Source organism: Typopeltis vanoorti, chromosome 17 (assembly GCF_054136105.1).
Source record: "Typopeltis vanoorti isolate ZY-2024b chromosome 17, IOZ_Tvanoo_1.0, whole genome shotgun sequence".
NCBI lineage: Eukaryota > Metazoa > Arthropoda > Arachnida > Uropygi > Thelyphonidae > Typopeltis > Typopeltis vanoorti.
Window position 1 is genome coordinate 113,751,238 of NC_143565.1, and position 21,523 is coordinate 113,772,760.

General features: G+C 35.3%; 1 protein-coding gene across 1 annotated transcript in view; it reads left to right on the top strand.

The window, feature by feature from the left end:
- The window catches only part of LOC150097811 (N-acetylated-alpha-linked acidic dipeptidase 2-like), a 309,838-nt gene that overhangs the window by 247,187 nt on the left and 41,128 nt on the right, over positions 1-21,523 (top strand). The window contains exons 13-14 of the mRNA XM_090406796.1: positions 1,913-1,996; positions 17,147-17,312. Coding sequence (XP_090262922.1) covers positions 1,913-1,996; positions 17,147-17,312 — 250 coding nt within the window. The remainder of the gene's footprint in view (positions 1-1,912; positions 1,997-17,146; positions 17,313-21,523) is intronic.

Below are 21,523 nucleotides of genomic sequence, written 5' to 3' on the forward strand. Positions count from 1 at the left end.
TGGTGGAAGAAAAGTTATTTGTACATTTTCATTTAAATCACAAAGACCAGGTGGATGACTGGGGGGGCATTATCTAAGATCAATAAAATCTTAAAATGTAATCCTTTTACTCTGCAATAACGTTCTGTTGTAGGGCAAAAATAGTTGGTGAACCAATCTTCATATAAAACTCTTGTGACCCATGCTTTCTTATTTGAATGCTACAACACTGGGAGATTATTTTTTGATACATTTTTAAGAGCTCTAGGATTTTCTGCACGATATACAAACATCGGTTTTAATTTGAAATCTCCTGCTGCATTTCCACCTAATAACAGTGCGAGACAGTCTTTTGAAATTTTATATCCAGGGCATGACTTTTCATCGGCTGCTATAAAAGTGCGTGATGGCAACTTTTTCCAGAATAATCTCGTTTCATCAACGTTAAATATTCATTCATCTTTGTAGCCACCTTTTTGTATGATTTCACTCAATTCCTTCGGATATCTTAAAGCAGCCTCTTTATCTGCATTGGCAGATTCGCCAACAATACGAACATTGTGAATACCAGTTCGTTGCTTAAAATGAAAAAACCACCCACGACTTGTAGTAAAATTTTCACTAGTTCTAATGCTTTGGCTTGAATTTCCATTTCACTAAGCGGAACTCGCTTTTGAGTTAAGTCTTCAATCCATAAGGATAATAGCCATTCCATATGTACCATTTGAGTGCTTCTGGTTTTAGTCACTATTTTTGATAAATAAGAAGCCATAGCCATACCTTGCGATTTGTATTGATCTCTTTTTTTTTGATAAGTTTTTGATGACTGTTGACTCGTCCATTCCTTTTTCATGGCCTATTTTAGCAAAGGATGCACCTTCTTCATGAAGCTTGATTATATCGAGCTTTTGTTCTAAAGTGAGCCATTTACGTTTCTTGGTGACAGAATCACTTTCACGTTTTCTTTTTGCACTCATTATGTAGTGTTTTTAAATGGGATTAAAATTTAATTACTTTATCACAAATCAGCTTTACTGTAGATTTGCGCATCAAAAACTGATAGACATAGAAGTTAATTCAACATTAAAGTTCACAAACGTCCACTGCTTACTCGTACTGTACAAAGCTTACACATTAAGACGTTGAACATAATACCGCGTTTACATTCTTGCCGAGTCTAGGTACATACATATACAACGGGGAACCCCCGAAAAATTTTAAATATCGTATTGCTTAACTTTAAAACCACACAAAAAGAGACTTGACTATATAAAGGGAAAAAACCGAACATTTATGTAAAAAAAAAATAATTTTGTATACTAATATTTTAGGATTTAAAACCGGACTATAGTGAATCCAGACTGATCGAAGCCGGACTATGCGAGGTATTGCTGTACTTACAAATTTCAATGGCAATAATAGGTTATGTTTGCAAGTGGTATGCTTTGGCATGTTTCCAAGTCTTAATGGTTGGAAATACTGGTGACCAGCTTACAAACAACCTATTATTGCCATGAAACTTTTAGTAGTATTATACACAATCATCCTGTTGGCCATATAAAGCTATTTTATCTTCTATAAAGTTTTTTTGTTAATTTCAGGATTATTTTTTTTTAAGTTGGATATGAAAAAAGAAAGCCAGCTGTTCTCTTGATTTTTGAATAAGGTTACAGCAATAAGATTATAGTGGACTCTCACTGTAAGGTCAACAAACGATTACAACAAACTCATTCACTATAACCAACTACTGAAAAAGTCCCAATCAAAGCTTCATAGGTATGATTGTTTGCTAAAAGAAATTGAGTATAGCAAATTGTCTAGTGAGAGTCAATTGTATATGCTCTTCTTCTGAAGACTGAATGATTTGCATATATCATTGTTTATTCTGTGACATTATATTTACTATTATTACAAATGTTGTCTGTCATTCTAGGCATTGCAGTTGCCATACCCAACATATCATACTGAATACGATACCTTTGATTATCTGGAAACCTTCATTGATCCTACATTTAGGGTAAGATTTTTTTTCTTATTACATAGAAAATTTGAAATTAATTATTTATATTTAAATGTATCTTTGAGAATAATAAATTTTTCTTAGCTCATGCATTTGACCAATGAAATTTTTAGCAGTTTTCTCACGAATCAGTAATTTTGTTAACATAAGCAGGATGCATCATCGCCTGCAGGCATCCAAACCTAATCTCCAGTTTGGACAGTTAAGACAGTCCATCCCAACTGTCCAAACTATATTCTGTATGATGTTTTTTTTTTTTTTGGCATAAGGATGTTTTTTTTTTTTTTGTGTGCTCTGATATTCCTTGCATGAGGATGCCTAATCTGGAGTTTTGCTTAAAAGCCTACTGATGTACAGGATTGAGAAAGTCTTTTAGCTCATATCATGATTTGGATGTGGAGTGGGATTAGAAATTAGTATTTTTTGGAAACAGTTTCCTAGGATATCCATTAAGAGTGAGTTGGTGGAGTAGAGGTTGCAGTTCCTCATTTTTCTTTTTACCACTTTTTAGGATAGAGATAAAATGCTTTTTAAGAGCATGAATGATTTCTATTTTTTGTGAGGGATGATGTAAGGATGATGAATGGAGATAACATCTGGTATGTGTTGGCTTGCAATAAACATCTAATGTGAAGCTATTACCTGAATTTTTTTGTGATGAACAGTCCAGAAAAGATAGTCATCCTTTGCTTTCAAATTCCAACGTGAATTTTATTTTATTTTTTTTTATGGAAAGAAGGAAGATAAGGAAGTTATTAAACTGGTAGTCATCCTTTGCTTTCAAACAATGTGAGTTATATTTTTTATGGAAAGAATTGAGTGAAGTAAGAAAGTTATTAAACTCCTCAATGCTGTGTTTCTAGATGATGAAGATATCATCAATGTAGTTCCACCATATCAAGGGTTTTGACTTGGCTGATGCTAAATTTTCCATAAAGAGATCAGCACATGAGGGAGACAAAAGGCTTCCCATAGCTAGGTCAAAAAGTTGTTTAAAGAATTGCCAATTCCATTTATGTAATGAGTAATGAGGCAATGTTTAAATAAATTTGTCACTTCAGAAGGGAAGAGATGTTTGATGAGGATATGAACAGTGAAACTTTTCAAGACTGGCAAGAATGTCTGATGTATTGATGGAGATGGTGAATAGTTTCTGGACAAACTGTGCAAAGTTGTTGATGGAGTCCAAAATCAGATGCAGTTCTTCAGAATATCTGATAGATCTTTGGATAAGAAGTACGTAGGGGAACTTATTCCATTCAATATTGGTCTTAAGGAAATACCTGCTTTGTGATTTTTGAGACCATGTATAGCTTGTTGTGGTTAAAAGATGCATAGTCTTCCTCCATTTAACATCTTTAAATCATCACTCACAGAAATAGGAATCATTTATGCTCTTAAAAAATATGTTACCTCTATCCTGAAAAGTGATAAAAAAATAAAATAAAATAAAGAACTGCTATTTCTACACCACTAGCTTGCTTTAATGCAGTGGTTCTCAAACTTTTTACCTCTGAGCCCCACCTGACAAGTACCACAATATTAGGCCTACAATAAAAATTCGTTTTAACACTTGCAAGTAACCAAAATATGTATTGAAATGAAACAATATTTAACTAACAAGTATTTAATTTTTCTCTGTAAAAATAATCAAACATTTAAATGTCAAAGTCTAATGTGATGGATGGGCCTGCTTTTGAGAACAAAATTTATCAAAACGTGGTGTAATATCAGAAATGGCCACTCTAAGTTCTTTAGCAATATTTAGTCTTGAACGATACTTTGAGTTCATAGCTGCCAAAGCAGAAAAACCTTCCTCGCATAAATAAGTTGCTGCGAAAGGAATAAGGATCTTCAATGTTTTTTGGCTCAAAGTTGGGAATTCCTTGCTGATATATATCCAGAACTCTGACAAAGACAATTCCTTAAATATACTTTTCAGTGAAGTATCACTAGTGAGATTGATGAGTTGTTCTTGCTCATTTACGTTCAGAGATGAAGGCCCAGGTGCATTTTCGAATGGGTTTTTAATCCAATAAAATTCATCAAAATCATCACAAAGGTATTTTTCGAAATGAACTTTCAGCATTATGAGATGATCAAGTAGGCAGCTTTTTATCTCCATTGGAAGCAGTGGATTATCAGTGTCTTGTACCATTGACACTAGAGTAGGGAACATGTCTAGCATGTCGCTTTCTATACTGATGTGTCTCCAGAGTTCTAATTTTCTCTTGAATGCCTTAACTTTGTCATTCCAAAAAAGTACAGTTGCCTCACTCCCTTGAAGTGAATTCAAATTTCATTCCAATTCAGTCCAAGGAGATGTCATTAAGTCGCTGCTTTCAGCTGCGCGTGTATAGTGCTGCCTAGAAGAGGATATGGCCACTGCTGAACTATCAACACTGCCTCTGGCACACGCATTTTATAAGTGCGAGTGAAGAAAATAATTATTAGTTATTTTGAAATTCATAATAATTAAAACCTGTATCATCAAAAAGTTTTCTTTCTGTATTTTTATTTGTTGTTATTTTGAAAACTGATTTAGGGCAGTTTTAATTTTTATCTATAGGAAAATATGCCACACCCCCTTTCAAGCTATTTACGCCCCCACCCTGGGTGTCGCGCCCCACAGTTTGAGAACCACTGCTTTAATGGATATCTAAGAAAACTGATCTAAAAAGTACTATTTTCTAATCCCACTCTACATCCAAATGATGATGTGCAATACAGAAACCCTATTTCAATCCCATACATAAGGGCTTTTAAGCAAAAAAAAAAGGTTGGAGGATCTGTTAATTAACAAGGACTTATATACCATATTGGAAGCTTGATGGGGAAAGTTTATGTACAGGGTGTTTGGGATAAATTTGACATATTTATAATTAATTATATTTTTCCGTAAGTTACATGTATTAACACACACTTCTCTTCATTTAAAAGTTTGGACCCTTCTTCATTCACATACAAGATGTCAGAAAGGATGGATAGCTGGAACCCACCTGAATCATGGAAGAGAATAACTTGTATCATGATGATTCGTGCCCGCCATCAAAATAAGGATATTACGACTGCTGCCCAATGCTCCCTGAATACAGTAAAAACAATCAGGCATGAACTAGAGACTTGCAATGGTGACTACGAGGATGTAGCAAGAAGAAAGATCCCTAGCAGACGATCTGATTGCGTTCGTACAGCAGAATTCCTCGCAAATCTGCAGGAACAGGTGTTGAAGAACCCTGGCATTGGAATTCGGGCTTTGTTCGTGGAGTTGCTAACTGTAGTCAAGCCCTGGATAACAAGGGTAGCCAATGGTAGGCCGTATGTATGGCAGCAGGATTCGGCCCCTTGCCACACCTCTGGGAAAAGTCAAAAATGGTTGTCTGAAAATTTCTACGACTTCACCAGTCCAAATGTTTGGCCTCCAAACTCCCCAGACCTTAACCCCATGGATTATTTTGTATGGGGCGCAGTTGAAAAAGACACCAATCGCACTTCCAGTAATACAAAAGCCCAGTTAATGGATAAAATTAAAACAGTTTTTGCGGCCCTTCCCAGGGAGACTGTAGCATCAGCTTGTTCGAGGTTCCGAAGCAGAATTGAAGCTGTGATCGATGCTAATGGTGGTTATTTTGAGTAAATCTTGTTGATAGTATTGTAATTAACTCTGCCTGTAATGTTTTTTTGTCAATTCATTAAATTTAATAGATACAAAGAAGATTTTCTTTTTCCTTACGAAACTGTCAAATTTATCCCGAACACCCTGTATGTATCTACCTATGTAATAGATTTAAGAAAACTTATCCACATGGGTAGATTTTATTAAAGCAGTGAAACCAATGTTTAATTATTTCATCATGCTGTTTTCTTTCCATTAAACCTGAAGATGTATATACAGCTCCTTGTTCTTGCGGTTTGTTGTATCATGGACAGACTGAAAGAGTTACCTATAATATGACACCCAATTTGATGAACATTAGAAATATATCGGTTGCTATAATTATTGTCAGTCTGGTCTATGAGTGGGGTAAAATTAAGGGTCAAAGCTATATAACTGAGAGGAGACCTTCCCATAAAAGGAATGCGGAGAACTGACCAGGGCTTCTGACCTAATGTCCAATCCTAACCTTCTTGTGGTGTACCCTGTTAGGTATCTGCCTGTATACTGAATGAATGAGAATAGGCTGGCAATTTGAGAATTAGCCGACCAAATTGTATTTTTATTGGCTTAAACCTGAATATAAAATTATGGTACAACATGCAGAATTTCATGCCAGCTGGGGCATTGCCCGGTTAAACAAGGCCCCTATTATTTTCGCCAGAAAACCAGGGCAAACAGCGAAAAGTCAGCTACTGGAACAAATCTTAAAACGCACCCCAACTCAACATCACCGGAGTTCAAGATCGGTACTATCAAACATAAGAAGCCTGAATGGCAAAGAAATGGAGCTAGCTGAGGAATTAGATAAGTAGCAGATCGACGTAATAGGGTTGACTGAAACAAAAAAGACAAAAACTGGTGAGATCTTTCTGAGCAATAAATACAAAATGTTATATTCAGTAAATGACAATCAAGGAAAAGGAGCCATAGTATTCAAAAGTAAATATGAGGCTAATCTTCTTGAATGGCAGTCAGTCTCGAGTAGACTGATGTGGGCAAATATCAGAATGGGGAATTGGACAGTGAGACTTATTTGTGCCTATAGTCCCACAGAAGGTTCTACTAAGGTAGTGGAGGAATTTTTTGATGCTTTAGAAAAAGCAACTGACATACTGAAAAAGGAAAAGTTGGTCCTTGTTGGGGATCTAATAAACAGAGTAGGAAATGATTGTCAGATATACAAAAATATTTTGGGAAAATTTGGAGAAAAGAGCAAAGCTAATAATAATGGCAAATATCTGTTGGATTTCTGCTCAGGACATGGACTAGTTATTACTAACACCATGTTCCAACATAAAAATGTGCACAAATTCACATGGAGAGAAGAGGCTAGGAATAAGAAAAGTCTCATTGACTATGTTATTGTTGATAGTGATGTTTTCTCCCTGGTGCAAGACACCAGAGTGTACAGAGGATATGAAATTGGAAGTGATCACTATTTAGTCTTGAGCAGGATAAAAGTGAATTTCATATTGAAAAGAATAACATGTAAGAAAGTTTTAAAGCGAATAAAAGTTGAGCAGCTCTCAGATGTGAACTGTAGATTAAAATACACAAAGATTATTGAAGAAAAAATGAAAGAGTTTGAGAACAGGAACCAAACCTTGGAGATTCAGTGGTGTTAGATCTGAAACTGCGACCGCATTCTACATGACGTCACCATTCCAGAGTATAACAGAAAATAACCATAACTTGAGCATACTTATCATTTAGTAGCACAGTGTAACTATGTTTTTAAAGGAAATTACATCTTGCAAATTAATTTTAGAACTGTTTATATTGAAGTTAATGTATATATATATTAAATGTAGCTGTAAGTCAATGAAAGGGGCAATTGTAAGAGTAATTTTCAATGACATTCTACATGTAAAAGAATGAAAATTATTCGGCAAGTGGGGCAAAGGTCGACCTAATGCTACAAGAATAGCGTAAGCACCCGTGGGTGTTACATCTGAGAAAATTTCATGATGAATACATTCCTGGAACTGGAAAGCCCCATATGATGATCAGTGAGGTCACCCAGCCGGCGTCGAATCGGAAGGGCGATAGGAGAAATCAAACTCGGAAAGGTGGCGCTCTTGGGGAGCGTAAAAACAATGAATGTTGCAATGAATTGAAACAGCCTCCATTTTGTTTGTTTCTGTATTCTCACCGTGTGCTTCAAGTGTTCATCGTGGTTCAGTTCTTATTTTTAAGAGCTGACCTTCGAGAAGTTCCAGCATGGCACTGCCAGAGAACACGGCAAGATCGAACATAGGCCGTCAATGAGGAAAAGCGTTGGCGTAAATCCATAGCAAAGAAACAGCGCCTGATTCAGGAAGAGCACATGAATCCCACGTGGCGGTAGAATCAAGATAGCCAGAATCTCACAAAGAAGGAAGGATGGAGATAACCCCGAGAGAAACCGAAACAATGTTGATAAGTACTTTCATGTGTTCTAGCCCCTTTTAGAGAAATTGACTAACAGTACGGAAAAGAGTGTATTTCGAATTTGTGATAAAAGGAAATATGAAGAATTGAAATTTATGTGAATAACTCTATACATTTGGATTGAATTTTAAGAACTATTAGTTTATTAGATATTTTGTCGTGATCCACTCGAGGGAAAATATTAATGTGCTAAATGCCTAGCTGGCCTAATGAAATGCAAACTAAAATGTTAAATAAGTTGAGGAAATTGAATTGTAAAGATTTAGAAATCAATGTTTATTTTTAAGAATGAGAGAGTGAGAGGAAAGTAAGAGTTTAACTTAGTATTTATATCTATTTTGTTCCTGTATTATATTAAATAATGAATTCATTAAAATTGTTTGATACCTTTCAGGCCTGTATTTCTGACCATGCTGACTGACCCTTCATAAAATTTCGAACCTGTGATCATATATGTGCACGAGAATATCCCAATTAAGAGAGAAAAGGGGCACGACTGCAAATAAACTAGAAAACCTAAGGCTTCTGAATTTTAGTAAATGATATTAGTAGCACCCTATAACTATCCTTAGGCTGAGTTTAACTCTACCCTTAAGCCCAGGCTGGTGCAGTAAATAAATTTGCCTGAGTGAATAAGGATAGCTTATAATGATCAGGGAACAGGTATTTCTGGGGGCCCAAAATTGAGAAATTTGCTAGATAAGCGATAAGATCACATATTCAAGTAACATAGACGACTTAGGGATTCATGAAGTTAAAGATAGCAGATAGAAACCAAAGTATATATAAGAAAGTAAATCACGTAAAGAATAATATAAAGGGCTAAAGATAAAAGATATAACAATGACCAAGGGCAGAAACATAACAGTGGCAAGCCTTGAAGAAAACCCTGATTGATTCAGCCAGAGAGGCATGTGGTGAGGTTGTCTGCAAGGATAGAAAAATGGTGGACACAGGAAGTTAGAGAAGCAGTGAAGGAAAAGAAGAAAGCATATCAAAAGTCCCAGCAAATAAGTCAGCTTTTGCTCTTAGAGAATACAGAGACAAATGTAAGAAAGCGAAACACTGTGTAAGACTAGCTAAACAAAAGTCATGGGAGGATTTTGGCGAGAACATAGAAAATAAATATCAAGAAGGTGGTAAGATATTCTGGAGGTTGTTGAAGAAGCTTAGAAATGGAGGAAAGAGTGCTTAAAAGGAGTTAGAGATGATAAAGGTGACATGAAAACAGGAGAAAAAGATATCCTTGAAGTATGGAGTAATTACTTCGAAAAATTGCTAATTGGTAAAAAAAACACTCAACAGGCATACAGTCAGGAATACATATCCATACTTGAAGTAGAAAAAGCCATCAAAGGCTTGAAATGTGGAAAAGCAGCAGGAGTAGATGATATTCGACCAGAAATGCTGAAGTATGGTGGTATAAAAGTCTTACAGTGACTGCTGCACTGCATAGTTCAGAAAGCCTAGACAGAGGGACGAATTCCCGATGATTGGAGTAGAGCTCTAATAGTACTCATATATAAAAAGGAAAATAAAACTGAATGTGAGAATTACAGAGGTATTTCCTTACTGAGTGTTCCTGGCAAGAGCTACGCAAGTATACTTAAGAAATGGTTGAGAAGAATTGTGGAAGAAAAGCTTGGTGAAGACAAGCTGGATTCAGGCCAAATAGAGGCTGTCAGGATCAGATCTTCACGTTACGACAAATAGTTGAGAAAGCATGGAAATATCACAAAGATCTGTATTTAAGTTTTGTCAATCTGGAAAAGGCATATGACAAGGTGCCAAGAGAGAAGCTATTCAATATACTACAGTTATATGGTGTCAATGGGGCATTATATCAAGCAATACTTAGTCTTTATTTGAGTTGTAAGTCAGCAGTTATAATTGAAGGAAGTACAGAAGATAGTTTAATGTTAAATCTGGTGTGAGATAAGGATGTACATTATCCCCTCTGTTATTCATTATCTATATGGATTCACGTTATGAAGGAAAGTGGTATTAAACATGATATCAGAATTGGAGATGTTAATGCCAGCTCTTTGCTTTATGCGGATGATGTTATACTTCTAAATAAATCCGCTACAAGGTTGCAAGATTCCCTGACTAAATTGAATAAGTGTTGTAATAGATATGGTATGAAGGTCAGCATTAAGAAGTCAAAGACTATGAAAATATTTAGAATTGTTGAAAATGTCAACTGAGTTGTGAACGGGGAATCTGTGGAACAAATAAAACAATTCAACTACTTAGGCACGATTTTTAGTGAAGATGGTAAATTAAATATGGAAATAAGACAATAGAATCAGCAAAGCTGGTATGGTGGGAAGACAATTGAATAAATTCATATGGAATAAGAGAGAAATTAGTCGTAAAACTAAATTAGCTGTATACAAGACAGTGGTCAAAGCAGTTTTAACTTATGGATCTGAGAGGTGGATCAGAAGTAAGACACTTGACCAAAGACTAGAGACCGCAGATATGAGAGTCCTGAGAAAGATTAGAGATGTGAACAGATGTCATAAATGACAATATCATATTAAAACCAAAGATATATTCGAAAGAACTTGACATTGTCAGCATCCAGGAATGCGTTAGCAGAACTAATCTCAGGTGGTATGGTCACTTAAACAGAATGGGTGAGGAAAGATTAGCAAAACAAGTGTTCTCTGCCAGGTTGCTTGGAAAACGACCCAGAGGAAGACCAAGATATGGGTGGATTGATACAGTACAAAGTGCCTAAGACAATAGAAATATAAGATCTGATAATGATAATATTGGAATCTTGACAAGTAACAGACTGATTTGGAGTAAAATTGTAGATAGGAAGTTAGTAATGATGTAAATTTTTCATGTAGTACCATCATGTCCTGTACGCCCCTTGAGGGTACATGTCAGGAATTTGATGATGATGATGAAAACTAGAGAAAAAGATATCCTTAAGGTATGGAGTAATCATTTTGAAAAATTGTTAAATGAAACAAGCAGTGATAGCACAGTGGTAAAAAAACACTCAACAGGCATGCAGTCAGGAACACATATCCATACTTAAAGTAGAAAACGCCATCAAAGCCTGAAATGTGGAAAGGCAGCAGGAGTAGATGATATTCGACCAGAAATGTTCAAGTATGGAGGTATAAAAGTCTTACAGTGACTGCACTGCATAATTCAGAAGGCCTGGGCAGAGGGACAAATTCCACTTGGGTAGAACCTGGGAATCGATGTAAGAATCAAATCGACTATATCAACAGAAGATGGAGGACACTAATCAATATCACCAAAACATTGCCAGTTGCAGACTGTGGATCAGACTATCAATTATTAATCTGTGATTTAAAGATCCAGCTGAAAGAAATAAGAATAACAGCTACAAAAGATATGACTTTTCACAAATGGACAACAAATTTAAGATGGACATTGAAGCACACCTTAGGAACAAAGCATTGACTCACATTGGACACCTAAATCAAACAATTGCAAAATCTGCAGCCAAAAACATCCTCAAAAAAGGAATGGCAGTCCATGGATTACAAAAGAAACCCTAGAACTAATTGAAAAAAGGAAAGAAATTAAAACAATAGATTGGCAAAACCCAAATTACCTGAATGTGAATAAAACTATTAAGAAATCTTGTCAAAAAGATAAAAATAGCTATATCCAAAACATCTGTAAAGAAATAGAAAGACATTCCAACTCTAATGAAACAATAGATTTATTCAAGAAGGTTAAGGATATAAACAAAAAATTCAAACCAAAACTTAATATAATTACAGAGGAAAATGGCAAGATCTTAAATGACACTAATGGCAGCCAGAAGATGGAAAGAATATTCCACCGAGCTTTACAAGGATCCAGCTATTCAACAAGAAGACGAAGGAGCTATGGAAAACAGAGAAACAGAACCGAAGATCCTCAAAAAATTAAGGAATAACAAAGCCCCAGGTCCTGATTCAATACCAGCTGAAATGCTGAAAAACCTTGGAGAGAATGCAGTCATCAACTGGATATATGATTTATGCAACAAAATCTGGAAGACTGGAAGATGGCCAAATGACTGGACTAGTTCCACCATTATCCCAATCTACAAGAAAGGCAATCACAACCAATGTTAAAACTACCGCACTATTGCCCTTATCTTACCAGCAAGATTTTACTACGCATTATTAAGGAAAGATTACGAAGTTTTATAGACCATCAGATCTCAGAAGAACAAGCAGGATTCAGAAAAGGTTGAGGAACTAGAGATCATATATCTAACATCAGACAAATAATTAAAAAAGCAAACGAATTCAACTTAAGCCTTTATCTATGGTTTATAGATTACTCCAAGGCCTTTGACCATATGAGATGGGATATTTTATGGGACATCATGCAAGAATCAGGAATACCAAACCATCTAGTAACCCTCATAAAGAACTTATATCAACAAAATCAAGCAGGAGGAAGAATTGAAAACTCATTGTCCCCTGCATTCAATTTTGAAAAAGGTTCAAGACAAGGATGTATACCCCCACCATTACTATTCAACCTTTACAGCGAAACTATAATGAAAAGATCTCTAGATCTTTTCATTATCACATTTTCTATCATAATAGAAAATATAGATATATGAATATAGAATAAATTAGGTGGCCAAACAATCACTAACTTACAATACGCAGTTTGATACAGTAATAATAGCAACAAATGAACAAGAATTAAAATCCATCCTAAATCAATTAGAATGAGAAAGCTTAAGCATTGTTTATGAATAAATCAAGACAAAACCAAAATAATGATTATAAACAACGCAGAAGAGATAGATGTAGAAGGAATTGAAATTGTCGACAATTTCACTTACCTTGGAGTGATAATAACAAAAAAAGATTGATGTAAAAGAGATAAAAAGAAGAACAGCACTACTTAAGAAAGCGATGACTGATTTAACTAAGATCCGGAAAGACAGGCACATCAACCAAAATTAATCTTGCAGAAACCTTAGTTTATTTGATCTTTCTCTGTGCTTCTGAATCTTGTACAATGACAAAAGATGACAGAAGAAGAATTGAGGCATTCCAGCTTTGGTGCTGGAGAAGATTGTTAAGAGTGTGTTGGACAGAAAAACAAACAAACAAGTATCCTAGAAGAACTGAATATCCACACAAGACTGATAAACATAATTGTCAAGAGAATAGTGCAATATTTTGGACACATATGTAGAATGGAACTGCCTGGAAAAGATAATCATGTAGGGTTAAACATGTGAGAAAAGAAAAAACAGGAAAACTCCCCTACAGGTGGATTGACCAAATATCAAGAATCATTGGACTTAAACTAGAACAAGCAATAAGAGAAGCACAGGAAAGAAAGAAATGGGGAAGCATCATCATCAGGAAGGTCACGTGTCCTCAGACATGAGGAGATCTGAGAGAGAGAGGTATTTCTTTACTGAGTGTTCCTGGTAAGCTTTACGCAAGTATACTTGAGAAATGGTTGAGAAGGATTGTGGAAGAAAAGCTTGGTGAAGAACAAGCTGGATTCAGGCCAGATAGAGGCTGTCAGGATCAGATCTTCACTTTGTGACAAATAGTTGAGAAATTATGGGAATATAACAAAGATCTGTATTTAACTTTTGTAGATCTGGAAGGCATATGACAAGGTGCCAAGAGAGAAGCTATTCAATATGCTACAGTTATATGGTGTCAATGGGGCATTATATCAAGCAATACTTAGTCTTTATTTGAGTTGTAAGTCAGCAGTTAGAATTGAAGGAAGTACAGGAAGATGGTTTAATGTTAAATCTAGTGTCAGATAAGGATGTGCATTATCCTTCTCTGTTATTTATTATCTATATGGATCACATTATGAAGGAAAGTGGTATTAAACCCGATATCAAATTGGAGATGTTAATGTCAGCTCTTTGCTTTATGCGGATGATGTTATACTTCTAAATAAATCTGTTACAAGTCTGCAAGATTTCCTGACTAAATTGAATAACTGTTGTAATAGATATAGTGTGAAGGTCAGCAATAACACGACAATGAAAATAGGCAGAAGCATTGAAAATATCAACTGCATTGGTTATATCGATGTTTCTATATCGATGTTTGCTTTTTTTAATTTGTTGTTTCCTTAAATCTATCCTTTCTTACCTAAAACCTTACTCAATCAAAATCCTATTGGCTGCTCTATTGTTAAATATTTTTCTTTTGTGATTTATTCTTACTTTAATCTTATTCTTATATCTAGGATTGTTTCCTCTTCTGATACTGGCGAATTTATATTTTGCTGCGCCAGCCAGTATCCTATAGTAGAAAAGATCCTTACTCAGGGAGACAATGCTAGATTCTTAGTTTTCTTACACAATATCTTATTTAAACTGGCATATAGATTTAGATTATTGCAGTCGTGACCTAAATCTATTATTATATTCACTCTCTAAATACTTCCTGCCAAAATAGATTCTATTTTTATAAGTGGTAAGTTGGAACCATAATCAGGCATGACTCAGGTTCAGGTAAATATGACATGTTTATTGGAATATCTAAAACACAATACAAAATTCATACACTCCAATTATGCTCAATACTAAATAAAACTCGAATTAAGAGGTTAACACTTTCTAAATTAATTAAATCTTATAAAGCATGCTAAACACAGTAACTGCATATTGGGATAGATAGCAAATGATATGAAGTTAAGCTAAATACCTTTCAGTAGTATTACTTGCAAGAGAAAACTAACAAACATTCTAATGTTACTGAGATACTAAATTCTACTATTCTTATCGCATTAAATTAATCCTATCACATACAAAATTTACAAAAGATCTCTTCCAAACAATTCTTCTTACTCTCAAAGGAGGTTAACTTTCTAAATAGAGACTGTCCACAGTGTTCTTTAGAATGCAGTTCTTAATTTCACATTCATAAACAATCTTCTCTCTTCTAATGAACTTTCACACAAAATAGGAGTAATTGCACCTTACCGAGCTTTTTCTGCATCGTTCTGCACCACGTGTATGTCTGGATACTTCTCATCTATTTTGCCATCCATACGGCAATGTAGGGGTTATGCTATCTTCATTCCTTCTGCCGAAAAACGGACTCAAATCTTTGTGTTTCAGGAACAACTCGATGGGACTTTTCAGCAATGGCTTGATTCTGCTAGGACTGGAATTTTTACCTTCGGCTTTGCATAGAATCCTACTTCATTTTAAGAACACTCACAGTCCGACATCTTATCACAGACTTCACCCCCTCCCCCCTTGCCCGAAACTCCCTGCTAACTTCCGAACCACCAAAACAGGAAAACGTTATGACCAGAGAGAGCTCCCGATACGACGCTTTTCCCCTTATATTCTTCGTTAGAGTGCCCCCTTTTTCAGAGTCCCTTTTGTGACTCTGAAACACAACCCTATATCTTTTCATCCCTTGGGTTCATCCTTCGCTTTTACGATGCTGTTATACTTGGATTCACAGAATACATGGCAACGTAACTTTCTGAGTAAGCTATAGCCGCTAGCGTTACGCTGTACACGTGTAGCTTTATGCCTTCCAGGAATTATTACTTAACAACTTTTTAGCTGACTCACAGTAGATTTTACATAGCTTAAGTGAGGCTTAAATTTAAATCAGATTATCTCTCCTTTTAGATATACTTAAAAATGAAATCTTAATATATTCACACCAGCTTAAATATAAGGCACTTGAAATAAAGAATACAAATTTTACATAAAGTGAAGAAGTTTCACTTTTAATTACAGCTGATGTGCAGGTATTTCTCTTTGTCAGCAAGTTTTAGTGACGATAGTAAATTAAATATGGAAATTGACAACAGAATCAACAAACCTGGTATGGTAGGAAGTCAACTGAATAAATTTATATGGAATAAGAGAGAAATTAGTCAAAACACTAGATTAGCTGTATACAAGACAGTATTCAAACAAACTTATGGATCTGAGAGCTGGATCAGAAGTAAAACACTTGACCAAAGTGTTTTACTTCTGATCCAGCATTAAGGGCATGAACAGATGGCATCAATAGCAATATCATATTTAAAACGAGGATATTAGAAAAGAACTTGATATTGTCAGCATCCAGGAGTGCATTAACAGAGCTAATCTCAGGTGGTATAGTCACTAAAATAGAATGAGCGAGGAAAGATTAGCAAAACAAGTGTTCTCTGCCAAGTTTGCAGGAAAACGAGCCATAGGAAGACCAAGTTATAGGTGGATTGATATGGTACAAAGTGTCTTAGACGATAGAAATATAAGTTCTGATAATGTTGGAGTCTTGACAGGTAACAGACTGATTTGGAGAAAATTGTAGATAGGAAGTTAGTAATGATGTAAATTTTTCATATAGTACTATCATATCCTGTACACCCTGAGGGTACATGGCAGGTATTTGATGATGATCTTGGAGCTCATGCGTTGGACACATTTTGCAGAAGTATGGGAGAAAAAAAAAATACTGTACTTTGCCATAATAAATGGAAACATGAATTTTTTTTTTTTTTTTTCACAAACAGTGAGTTTATAAAAACCTACCAAAATATGGAAAACTAATTCTTTATACATCTTGTCCACCTGACAGTTCTGACTACCATTATCCATAGAGGGCACCATCTTATGACTTCAAGGTTTTGGTGTAATCCCTTCCACTTGTTCTTTGTGTGGTTTGAATGCATTATTACAATTCTTATAATGTATTCCCCATTGATAGTTCTATTACAGATAAAATATTGAAGTCATTAAATCTGTGTTTGTTTTTTTTTCCTTGTGCTGTTTTCATTCCATTAAACCATAATATGAGCTTCATCCAGTACTTATCTGTAAGTGCTGGATGAAAATACATGGATTTGACACTGTTCTGTAATGAAGCAGTGGATTCCATGATTGATATGAGCGTATTTAATAAACTCTGATTACAAAGTATAATAAACTGATGTCAAGAATATGTTAACTTTGAAATCTTAGCCTCATTACAGCATTATATTATTAATGGTCATAATGAAGTATTTATGTATATTATATTTGAAAAAGATTAATGTTTCAAGTTTATTTTTCTCTACAGTACCATGTTGCTGTTGTTCAAGTGTTAGGTGAAGTTTTAAGAGATGTTGCAGATTCTCTCTTCCTTCCATTCAACATCTTGGATCTTGCTCAGTCACTGTCTGATTATTACCATGGTCTTCATCAGTATAGAGAGGATGATCTTAAAAGAGAAGGAGTTGATTTGGGTAACTTTGTTTTGTGTGTGTTGCTTTAAAAAAAAAAAAATAATAATAGAAATAATCAAAATTTTGGCTGGTTATCAAAGTGAAATGCAGAGTTAATGCTACTAAGTCTAAGTTGAACAGATTGATAAGCAATTTTACATTTAACATTACATAATGATCTTATAACATGGATCGTGCAATGTACAGTTGAAAGTTTATGCACTTTATTCAGTATCGAAATGTATTATTAGAATAAAGAAATACAGCAAGTGACATAATGTGAACCTACCGGCCAATTTTCTGACCAGACTAGTTTCGATCTTTATTGAGGTCTCTTCAGTGGGAGCCAGGCCCAAGTGGAGATACCAGGCAGAAGCAATAGCAAGGTCATTTCTACCTATAGGAGTTGCCAAACGGTGTGCCACCTTTTTATTAAATTACTCTGGATTTAGAGAAAGATGTTGACAGTTTATTTTTCACTTGGTTAGACTATAATAAATTTAGTTTAATCCTTTATCCAAGCGTGAGCAAACAAAGTTTGCACCTGAAAGTATCTTCAGGACTGGGGTAAGGTGGTACAACACCGGGCAACTCGTTGCAAAGGTGGAGCAAGCTAACATCACTCCTATCCCAGTATCTCCCATAATGCAAAATACATTTCCTTGTGGATAAGTATAATGTTATGCATTAAGGGAAGGGCCACTACCCAGACTAGTTTCGACCTTTATTGAGGTCTCTTCAGTGGGAGCCAGGCCCAAGTGGAGATATAATGTTATGCATTAAGGGAAGGGCCACTACCCAGACTAGTTTCGACCTTTATTGAGGTCTCTTCAGTGGGAGCCAGGCCCAAGTGGAGATACCAGGCAGAAGCATTAGCAAGGTCATCTCTACTTATAGGAGTTGCCAAACGGTGTTTGGCAACTCCTATAAGTAGTTATATAATATATTTAGTTTAATCCTAAAGGATTAAACTAAATTTATTGTAGTCTAACCAAGTGAAAAATAAACTTTCAACATCTTTCTCTAAATCCAGAGTAATTTAATAAAAAGGTGGCACACTGTTTGGCAACTCCTATAGGTAGAGATGACCTTGCTAATGCTTCTGCCTGGTATCTCCACTTGGGCCTGGCTCCCACTGAAGAGACCTCAATAAAGGTCGAAACTAGTCTGGGTAGTGGCTCTTTCCTTAATGCATAATATTATACATATCTGCAAGGAGATGTGTTTTGCATTATGGGAGATACTGAAATAAGAGTGATTGGTAGCTTGGCCACCTTTGCTACGAGTTGCCTGGTTTTGTATTACATTACCCTAGTCCTGAAAGATACTTTCAGGCACAAACTTTGTTTGCTCACACTTGGATAAAGGATTAAACTAAATTTATTATAGTCTAACCAAGTGAAAAATAAACTTTCAGCAGAAAAGATGTTTAAGAAAATTTATTTTCTGCTTTCTTAAACATTCAAAATGTTATTTTTTTTTTAAATAATAATTTTGTATATTACCTTCTTAATATGATTTTTTTTTTTACTTTCTTTAAGCCTTTTGTTAAAATAGCAGAAAAGATGTGCAGGAAAATTTTTTTTCTGCTATCTTAAACATTCAAAATGCTTTTTTTAAGTAATAATTTCATATATTGCCTTCCTAATATGATTTTTTTTTCCCAGAAAGTCCATCCTTTTTTATTAACTTTACAAGAATAGAAGATTGCAAATTCTGTCTACCTGACAATGCACAATGCATTATTGGTCCCATTGCAAAAATCTAGAACTGTGTATATACAGGGTGATCAAAATTAAAGCATCCATGCCTTGTGAAGACCACTCAGTGATCCAAATGCTGCAAAAGTTTGCAGGAATACAGCAAAACCCTGAAGTTATGCGGTAGGTAGGACCAACAAAAAGCGCACAACTCCAATTCGCGTAACTCGGGGTATAATTTTGTATGTAATTTATATATACAAACATACAATTGGGACCAAAGGTTTATAAAAAAAACCTATATTTTTTAAGAAATATAATCATAATTGTAGTTTTTTGTACATAAAAAAAAAGAAAGTTATTTCGATGTCGATGGTTTCATAAAATCTAATAGATTCTTCTGATGGCATAATGTCGTTTTCTTGTCACACAAAATTTCTTCATAGCAAGCTAATGATTTTTTTTTTATTCCTTGCCTTTTTCCTTGTGGCTACAGTTCGTTCCTCGTTAGAATCTATGTCCTCCAAAATCTGTAAACCTTTCTTTTATGATTGTTCTTACTGTGGATTCCTGTAGATCAAACTTCTTTTCTAGTTCACAAATTTTCATTCCGCCTTCAAAATCCTTAATAATGTTGAGTTTTGTTTCCAAAGTCAATGTTTTTCTTTTCTTGCTAGCAGTAGAAGAATCGGACTTGCTTCTTTTGGATGACATTATTATTTTTTATGTGATAAAATTTTCATCAAGAACATAACATTTAACAATCGCAAGATTTGTAGACTATAAAAATCGTGCATGAATGGAGACTGTGCAAAACATGTCAGTGCTTGTTCACAGCATGTGCGATACTGGCGAATGTGGCCGGCGCCTGAAAGATACAACTAGTGGTGAGGCATGAAGTGGGATGGGAATATGTACATATAAGAAACCACGTAACTCCGGATTCGCGTAAGTCAGGGTATGACTGTACATTGTTCACCATGCAGAAGCAATATCTGGGGCGGGGGTTCCAAAATTTACCACTGAGGGGTACTGTATGATGTACAGAATGTAGATGTAGTAATTTTTCTGTATTTGTAAGGAGAAAAGCAACATAAGCATAAATGACATATTTTTATTCAATTCCATTATGCATTCACAGTGTGTTCAATGGCACAATGCAATGGCTGGTTGGAACTGTTTTTCACACATGCTGCATTATGATGTCTCTCAGTTCTAGCAAGTTATCAAGATGATCCCAATAAACCCTGTCTTTAAGAAATCCCCAGAGTCAGAAGTCACAGAGGAACTTTCAGATGAACGAGGCAGCCATGGAGTGGGAAACACATGGTTGAACACTCTGGTTTCCATGAAATATTCTTGAATAATCTCTTGTATGGATTGACCAATGTGTGGAGGGGGGTGCCATCCTGCATGAAAAATGACTGAATCCATGCACAGCCACTGTTGTAGCTGTGGCACAATAAAAAAGTTTTTACCAAGACTATCATCTTGGCAGTAACTGAGCAGGTCACAGGACCCAACTGGCAAATGTCCTCAAAGAAGTCCAATGATAAATGAAGCTGTAAACCCACACTAGACAGTAACTTTAGATGAACACAAATGAATTTGTTGGACTGCTTGCAGGTTTTGCATAGCCCATACCTGGCAATTGTGATATTCACAGCTTCATTCAGGTGGAAGTGAGCCTCATCTCCCCACAAAATCATCTATGACCACACAGCATCCAACTTCACTCAAGCAAGGAATGTTAAAGCAAATGTCAGTCGACAAGAGCTTTCTGCTTTATCTAGAAGACAATTATATTTTTTCTCCTGAGATAAAGGAATCAACCATCTTTTCTCATAGTCAATTTTTCTCATTGCTCTCTCAATAAGAACAAAGAACTGATTCTAAGTGACATCTGGAAATTTTTATCAGATCTTTTCACATGTCAGAGTTCTACTTTCTGCTTATCACCTCCAAACAATGCTGGAAAGCAGGTGACTTGTGCCACCTTCCACTGTTTCTATTATTCCAATGGTTCTTGCAAACTTTGCTTGTTAACTGCTTTCCTGTTAACAAGTTTCTAACCTTATGAATATAAGGCTAGCAAGTATACACTTGCTAGCCTTATATTTATATTGTTTTTATCCTTAAGAAGCCACACCTTGCTGATGCTGAACGTAATCCATTAATTTTATCTTTATATCGTAACGACCTAATAAAAAGTCATCACTTTTTTTCAATAATCTAACTTCACTGGTTGAAAGTTCTACCTGAAAGATTGCGCATTTGTGTTATTGCAATTTTTATATTGCATTCCCCAGATGATTAAAGATCTGTGAAAGAGATAAAATATTGGAATCACATTAAAATCTAAATCTCTCCATAAATCTTTACTCAGAGTCATTGCTCATCTCAGAGTCATTGCTGATTTAAAAAAAAGAAAAAAAAGTCATAGATGATAAAGGCAATGCATTGTCTCCTCTCTAGAAAACACAACTGTAAAATGAATGTCTTACTCTGAGGATGCACAACTTAAAAACCACT